Genomic DNA, 8,319 nt, shown 5'->3' with positions numbered 1-8,319 from the left:
TTAGTGCTGGCAACCTGTTCAGGGTGTCCCCTGCCTGTCACCCTAAGTAGCTGGAATCGGCTTTTTTTTTGCTTACAAAGAGCTGAGCCAAAGGGCATATTTTACACGTTGTCATCCACCAAAATTCACTGTCAGAAATCTTCAAACTGGAGTCACTTCCTTCTTCCTGTTTGTGTGTCATTTCTCATATATCTGTCGTTTGTCTTGTCCTCCTCTCCTCTCAGTAAAAACCAAAACCTTCCACTTGTAAGTCCGACGACATCCCGTCCTCTCACACATCAACCATCATCCTTCAGGAGGTCCAACGCTTGAACGTCTCCTCCTAACAAGTGTTTTTCTTTCTTTCCACAGTAATGCTGAATATTTAGCGATTGCTTCAGAAAGTAAAGACAACTGTGCAGGAGTGCAAGTCGGCGAATAGTAAAGGTAAGAAGTGACTCTACAGAAACAATATGTTGTTGAGAGACGTTTAACTCAAGGCTACATCATTGTTGTTTTGTTTTTTTTTACATCATTGAAAAATGTGTTTGTTCAGTTAATTCAAATTTAGTGATATTGTAATTTTAAATTACTTTCCTGTTCATCTTTTGTGTTTACGATTTAAATCAGTTACTGTATATCCATGGATGGATGGATGGATGGATGGATGGATGGATGGATGGATGGATGGGTGGGTGGGTGGAGAGATGGATGGATGGATGGATGGATGGATGGATGGATGGATGGATGGATGGATGGATGGATGGATGGATGGATGGATGGATGGATGGATGGATGGATGGATGGATGGATGGATGGATGGATGGATGGAGAGATAGATGGATGGATGGATGGATGGATGGATGGATGGATGGATGGATGGATGGATGGATGGATGGATGGATGGATGGATGGATGGATGGATGGATGGATGGATGGATGGATGGATGGAAGGATGGATTGATGATGGATAGATGGAGAAATGGATGGATGGATGGAAGGAAGGAAGGAAGGAAGGAAGGAAGGAAGGAAGGAAGGAAGGAAGGAAGGAAGGAAGGAAGGAAGGAAGGAAGGAAGGAAGGAAGGAAGGAAGGAAGGAAGGAAGGAAGGAAGGAAGGAAGGAAGGAAGGAAGGAAGGAAGGAAGGAAGGATGGATGGATGGATGGATGGATGGATGGATGGATGGATGGATGGAGAGATAGATGGATGGATGGATGAATGGGTGGAGAGATAGATGGATGGATGGATGGATGGATGGATGGATGGATGGATGGATGGATGGATGGATGGATGGATGGATGGATGGATGGATGGATGGATGGATGGATGGATGGATGGATGGATGGGTGGGTGGGTGGAGAGATGGATGGATGATGGATGGATGGATGGATGGATGGATGGATGGATGGATGGATGGATGGATGGATGGATGGATGGATGGATGGGTGGAGAGATAGATGGATGGATGGATGGATGGATTGATGATGGATAGATGGAGAAATGGATGGAAGGAAGGAAGGAAGGAAGGAAGGAAGGAAGGAAGGAAGGAAGGAAGGATGGATGGATGGATGGATGGATGGATGGATGGATGGATGGATGGATGGATGGATGGATGGATGGATGGATGGATGGATGGATGGATGGATGGATGGATGGATGGATGGATGGATGGAGAGATAGATGGATGGATGGATGAATGGGTGGAGAGATAGATGGATAGATGGAGAAATGGATGGAAGGAAGGAAGGAAGGAAGGAAGGAAGGAAGGAAGGAAGGAAGGATGGATGGATGGATGGATGGATGGATGGATGGATGGATGGATGGATGGATGGATGGATGGATGGATGGATGGATGGATGGATGGATGGATGGATGGATGGATGGAAGGAAGGAAGGAAGGAAGGAAGGAAGGAAGGAAGGATGGATGGATGGATGGATGGATGGATGGATGGATGGATGGATGGATGGATGGATGGATGGATGGATGGATGGATGGATGGATGGAGATATGATGGATGGATGGATGGATGGAAGGAAGGAAGGAAGGAAGGAAGAAAGGATGAATGGATGGATGGATGGATGGATGGATGGATGGATGTACAATATTTGTTTTTTTAAGAACAATTTAAAGAATCATCAGTGTGTTGTGCAAGCGAGTTCAAAAATACATTCTGAAATATTTGAATAAAATACATGTAAGAAATTATATAAATATGTTAATGAGCGGGTATTAGTTACTGTATCTAAGCCTGACCCGGGGGCCAAATGCGGCCGGCCAAGAGTTAATGTGGTCCATCAGATAGTTTTACTCAAAATCAATGTTATTGATTTTACTGTATGTTCATCTTGATATTGTGATGTATTTAGAAGCAGCATTTAAGATAATATAAGTGATAGATATTGAGGATCTTGATAACAACAGTTAAACTAACGTTGATGGAAAAACATTTTTCGGTAAAGAACGTCAAACTCAGAGGTAATTAACATCATTTAAGCCTCAAAGAATTAAAATACGCCTGCATTGTTTGGCAACCTAAAGTATAGATGTGTATATATTTGTTTATTGAGATAGTGAGGGCAATATATGTACTTTAAGGCTAAGGTTATCCTTAAATAATTAAAGTGGAGACTTATATACATGTGAAAATAATCAAAAATCATTTTATTTTTCAGGCTTTTTCTCTTCAAACTGCATGAAAACCAACTTTGAACGGCCAAAAAAACCATCCCTGACGTCAGTATTTCTCCTCCCCGGTGTGGAAAACCAGTCCGAAGCCAGCGCATGGAACCAGCTGTACATAGTTCCCTGTGTGCAAACGATCAGCATGTTCTGCACTCACTCGATATGCATTGATGAGCCACATTGTCACGAGCACCGACTGTACATACACTCGTTTCTTTTCAACGTTCCATGTTTCTAACTGACCATCAGCACCTCCTGTACAAACCATAACTGGGTCACTGTTTATACCATAGAACGTGGTGATAGAGCGGAACAGGTTTTCCTGCGACTTACATAGAAATATGGAGAATGTGCAGTTTTAAGAATAAAAAAAACTCAAACACAGATGACGTCCTGGTTTGGTTTATTGGAGCGTGAGGGGGGTCTACAGGGGGGTCTATAGCTCTAACACGCAGTCGGTGCCGGGGTACTGGGGCAGGTTGAGGTGGTACTTCCTCTCCAGGCCGGGAGGAACGAAACGACCTCCCAGGAAGTGGTGGCGTCCTCGGAAGAGAGAGGCCGACTTCTTGGGGGCGGTCAGCGAGATGAGGGTGTCGGGCTGAAGACCGTCTGCGCTGCCTTGCTCCACGTCCCAACCTTCACACACACACACACACCACAGCTGGTTTAGGAGGACGCTTGTCACACTGTACACGGTGTGTTGATGAGGCTTCATGAAACTGTTGATGAGGTATCATGATGCAGTGTCTTCATTTTGAAACACCACTAGATGGTGTGAAGATGATGCCAGTTTTCATCGATTTAGTAGATTAGAGCCAACCGAGTGACATCTAGTGGCCTTTCATGATACCTCATCAACTGTTTCATGAAGCCTCATCAACACATCACTAGCACGATATTAAAGTAAGAATTTATTACATATATATATTTTTTATTTTAATTGTATTTGTCCTTAATGGTATAATGGGAAGTAGGGTTTTTATCCCAGCTACCTAGGGTAAGAGGCAGGGGTCAATTCCGATCAGTGGGCTATTAATTATTGAATTATTATTATTATTATTATTAGGGCTACATTGTATGTATATATATATATATATACAGTATATATTGTAAGTAAGTAAGTACTTTTTATTTATAGAGCGCTTTTCCAGACCAGTCACAAAGCGCTTACACAATCAAAATAATATTCAATAAAGTATATAATTTATATATGAGGACAGGAAGAGAAGCTTAATATGATGGTTAAACGCAATAATATACACTGTACATGTTAATAAAGATGGAAAAAAAGAAGAAATTCTGTAAATAAAAGTGTCATCATATTGATTGTATAACACTTATCGCAGTTTAATTGTCATAACTATTAGTAATTTTTTTTTAAATACACTCAAAACTGAGATATTTCTACAATTAAGTTTTATATTCTCACTCTGGGCAACATAGGTGCAGGTTAAAGGTCACAATCACAAAACCACAAATGAAAGGCCGTAGAATATCATCTCACAGGCTCCAAAACGGCCATTTTGTGTTTGTGATTGTGTTATCTCAGGGTCAAGGTGACCCGAAGCCCCGAAAAGAACCAACACTGCATTGAATTTTTGGAAGCCAGGGAGGTCTCAGAGACAACACAAGGGATACCACATACACCCTTTTGATTTCGAGGCCTTCGGGTCAACTTGACCCAGCGATAAAACAAGGGTTAAGACAACAAACAAGACTTCATAGTCCCATTGTAGTGTCGCTAACCCGTAGCTTTAAAGCCGTGACAGGCGTCTGACCTGATGGGATGTCGATGCTGGCGATGGGGACTGTCGTCTTCTTCAGAGCAGCTACAATTTCACCGAACGGTTCTCGTACCGCGCCTTTGAAACTGAAGCCGAAAATGGCGTCGATGACCAGGTTGTAGGCCTCGTCGATGACTTCCACCTGTGGAGAGACAACATCTATTTTTACAACTGATATTGATATATATTGAAATGTTACTGTATCAATATTCAACAGCACTGCATTGTTTTGTTTCCTTTCAATTGACATTTTATTGGTTATGTAAGATAAAATAATGCGATTTTACATTTACAATTGCACACGATACAAAAATTCACAGTGTTAGTTCATTTTGTTGCTGCAAATAAACTTCCGGCCGCTAGATGGCAGCAGTCGCTACGTCCTCTGCAGCCAAAGGAACAGTCCTGTAAGATCCAGGTGATGACTGAGGACAAGAGGATACAGTTGACTCTGGTTACTTTTAAAGCTGATGTTTGTACATATTTTGTCTTTTAGTTTTATATTTTTTCAACCAAAAGAAAGTGGAAGACTAACAAGAAGCCACTAAAATTGTTATTAAATCATGGAACTTCTGCGTTCAATGTATGGTGGTCTTTGTGTAGCATCTGATTCAGAAGGACTTCATGAGAACCCACAAGACATGAGTGACCTATCATTTGAAAACTTCTTTAAGGTTTGGACCACTGACCTCGGGCATCTCCGTCAAGAACGTAATCTCCATCTTCTCACACTGTGTTGTGAGACCCTGGAACAGCGGCTTGTTGGGTCTTTTCGGGTACAAAATGGTGGGCTCATACCCCTGAAATAAAACAAGAGTGTGACCAAAACTGTGTTACGAGTAACTTGTTTAACAGTGCTTGTGAATATGTGCATGATTGTGTAGTTGCTCTGTGTGAATTTGCAAGAAAACAAGTATTCTGTAGAAAAGAAAAACAGGATCTTACAAACAGCTTGAGGTGTCGGGCACAGACCAGACCGTCGCCTCCGTTGTTCCCGGGTCCACAGATCACTAGAACAGTAGGTCTCTGCTTCACCAGCGAGGTCAGCGGGTACGCCTGCTCGACACAGACCAGATACTTGCTTAAGCTAGAAGACAGTAGTTTATTAGTTTAATTCTAACAGAAGTCAGTAAATATTGCTACACCACTAAATGGCCACTTCCGGCCACTAGATGGCAGCAATCATTACGTCCTCCGCAACTAAAGAAACAATGAATTCCAGTGAGATCCCGGTGATGACTGAGGACGAGAGGATACAGTCGACTCCAGCAGATTTTAAAGCTGATATTTTGACATATTTTAGTTTCAAAACAAATAAAAGAAGTTACAACTTCGTCAAGAGTCATGTGGTCTGTAAATTCTACAACACCAGAGTCAAGTACTTGGACAATACTACAAATATATCCAGGGGCATCATGTACTAGTGGTTGTGAGCACAAAAAATGCAGATATACTTTTCCACGTCAAAGTTAATATGTATCAATAAGGAAAAGAGTGTTAAAAGTGGCGTACGTCCTTAACAGATACATTTATAGATACATTTCAGCATCACTAGTCATGTTGAGATGTTCACATCAGAGTTACATTAACGATCAATTGATCATTAATGAAAAATTAACACACCCGAAGTGTTTGTTTTTTAGTGTTTGGGTTTAATCCACTATTTCAGGCTTTTTGGTAAAAATGTAAAAGGAATTATTAGCTTGTTTTGATAATATAACGAAAAAAATGATCAGCGTCTGATGCTTCAAGTTCTCTACGAGAGTCACAAACATTCTTGTGGAACAACATCTCGTTTGATCAAAGTGAAGCTGCAGAAAGAAAGCAGCTGAGGTTTCCCTCATGTGATCACGTGATCGTAGCGATCTTCTTGAAAAACACTCTTATATAATGACACCGTCACATGATTTGTTACTTTCTAATTGGTAAAAAAAATATATATATATTTTATAAATGTAAGATCATACGTTTCAAATAAGCCCCTGATCGCCTCTGGAAATAAAGTATTCACGTTAATAACCCTTAATGTAAATTATAAACACAAACACCAGAGCTCGTCTGCACTCATTTAAAGTTAAGTATGTGATCCATGTCAGAAATGTTTTAAATGAACAAATATAAACTGTTAATCCAGTTTAAATTCATGTTTTCATTAGTTTTTTATGATCGTGGAGTGAAAAATCACAAACTCTTTATTTATTCATTTCTATATGATTTAAATATGTAAATTAGGGCATGGAAACGGACAAACAAGGCTGCGTTACTTGAGATGTCCACGTTGATTGGGATGTACGAATAAAAAGTGCTTGTATTTGTATGTAGGCACATATTCATACATCTGGATATTTTTGTACGTGCACCATTTTCTGGATTTTTATCATATAATCTACGAAACTTCTTTGTACACAAGCCTCCTGGTTTCTACAGTATCTCTCACCCTGGTGACCGCAGTAGCACAGCTGAGGCCGGCCAGCTCCATCAGCTGGTCCACGCTGAAGCCGTACTCGTTGAAGAGCTCCAGGTCTATGTTCTGGGCCTCCTCCTGCCTGTGTCAGACACACACACGTCTAAGAATCCGCTGGGACCGAGTTGATAAAAGACTACATTACCCAAGATACTTGATGGGGTGAGACATGCTGGACAGCGGTCTGCGGTTGAAACCCTCGCTCCTGTGGTTGTTAGCTGATGCAGGAAAACATTTCTGGACTTGAGCGAAGACTGAGGCGGTGCGAGAGGTCACCAGGAACCCGATGCCGAACAGAGTTCGCACACTCAACATCCAGCTGGTCCCAGAGGTGCTGCAAGGAAGAAGGAACATGTATCGTCACAACCTTTTTTTTATTCAGGGAAATACTATATTAAAATCTCTTAAAAAACCTTACAATCATCTGCAAATTAAATAAAAAAAATTAATCAGATCAAATCATGAAAAATAACGTAATAATACTAATAAATGTATCGATATTAAATACAATTTCAAACGAAAATAAATATATTTATTTGTTAATATCCTGTTGGAATCTGGTTTAAAATAAGCACCAATAACAATAAAAAGGATCTACCTTGTTCACAATAAATGCTTTACTGAATTTATATATGGTTGTCAAAATGTTATTATGAAATAACAATTCATTTTGTAAAACAAATGGAACTCAAACGACTATCCATCCATTTAAACTAATTTTATTCCTACAACGTGTTGATATAATTTTTAAATTTAAATGGTAAAAATTGGATTAAATTAAACTATATTTAAACGGGTTTGAAGCTGTTTTATTATATTAAATAATACTGTAACGTTAAAATGTTGGCGATCGTATCGCACATATCGGAGATAAACTGGTTTCAATTATGCTATTTTAAAAGTTGGAAAAGAGTAAAGATAAGTTTTTATATTGGAAGATTTTGCAAATAAAACTACTTACAGTGGATCAGCAAGTGAAGGCGCAGCAGTGACCTGACTGCAGCAACTACTTCCGGGTTTAAACAGGAAAAACACTAATAGAGTCACTAGAGTTTCAAAATAATGGTCGTGCTTCAAATTCTAATCTTTTTTACCGCTGCTTTTATTTCAAGATTTGGGGTCATTGTTAAACATTCTCCTTTTTTTTTTCAGGTGTGTACAGACCTTTTTGATCACTAGAGACGTTTATAGATTGATGAACAGACAGATTTTATTTCACATATTATTTTTATTGAAATCAGTGAAACAAAGAAAGACATTACAAACTGGTTATCAACATTTTTGACAGGCTTTTTTTTTTACAAATACATATTAAAAAAAAGAAAGAAAATGTCATTTTATCACAAAACATTAAAAAGAAAATTGAAGTATTTTACTTTACTGAATTATAATTGCATCTAAAAATTAAA

The 8,319-nt window shown here is 39.5% G+C and overlaps 2 protein-coding genes across 2 annotated transcripts in view; one reads left to right on the top strand and one right to left on the bottom strand.

Annotated features, from left to right (window-relative positions):
- scn1bb (sodium channel, voltage-gated, type I, beta b) overlaps positions 1 to 3,048 on the top strand; it is a 10,506-nt gene extending 7,458 nt beyond the window's left edge. The window contains exons 6-7 of the mRNA XM_087786478.1: positions 352 to 426; positions 2,653 to 3,048. Coding sequence (XP_087642604.1) covers positions 352 to 421 — 70 coding nt within the window. The 3' untranslated portion in view covers positions 422 to 426; positions 2,653 to 3,048. The remainder of the gene's footprint in view (positions 1 to 351; positions 427 to 2,652) is intronic.
- Positions 3,049 to 7,921, bottom strand: naxe (NAD(P)HX epimerase). The gene is made up of 7 exons (XM_087786477.1): positions 7,872 to 7,921; positions 7,056 to 7,244; positions 6,884 to 6,992; positions 5,392 to 5,502; positions 5,136 to 5,246; positions 4,441 to 4,588; positions 3,049 to 3,298 (listed from the first exon to the last, which is right to left on the bottom strand). The coding sequence occupies exons 2-7, from the start codon at positions 7,223 to 7,225 to the stop codon at positions 3,099 to 3,101; spliced, it is 849 nt and encodes a 282-aa protein (XP_087642603.1). The 5' UTR covers positions 7,226 to 7,244; positions 7,872 to 7,921; the 3' UTR covers positions 3,049 to 3,098.
- Positions 7,922 to 8,319: the final 398 nt, after the last annotated feature.

This window comes from Callionymus lyra, chromosome 3 (genome assembly GCF_982586985.1).
Source record: "Callionymus lyra chromosome 3, fCalLyr1.hap1.1, whole genome shotgun sequence".
In the NCBI taxonomy this organism is placed as follows: Eukaryota; Metazoa; Chordata; class Actinopteri; order Syngnathiformes; family Callionymidae; genus Callionymus; species Callionymus lyra.
The sequence above is the reverse complement of the archived record's forward strand: the minus strand, read 5'-3'. Positions and strand labels throughout refer to the sequence as shown.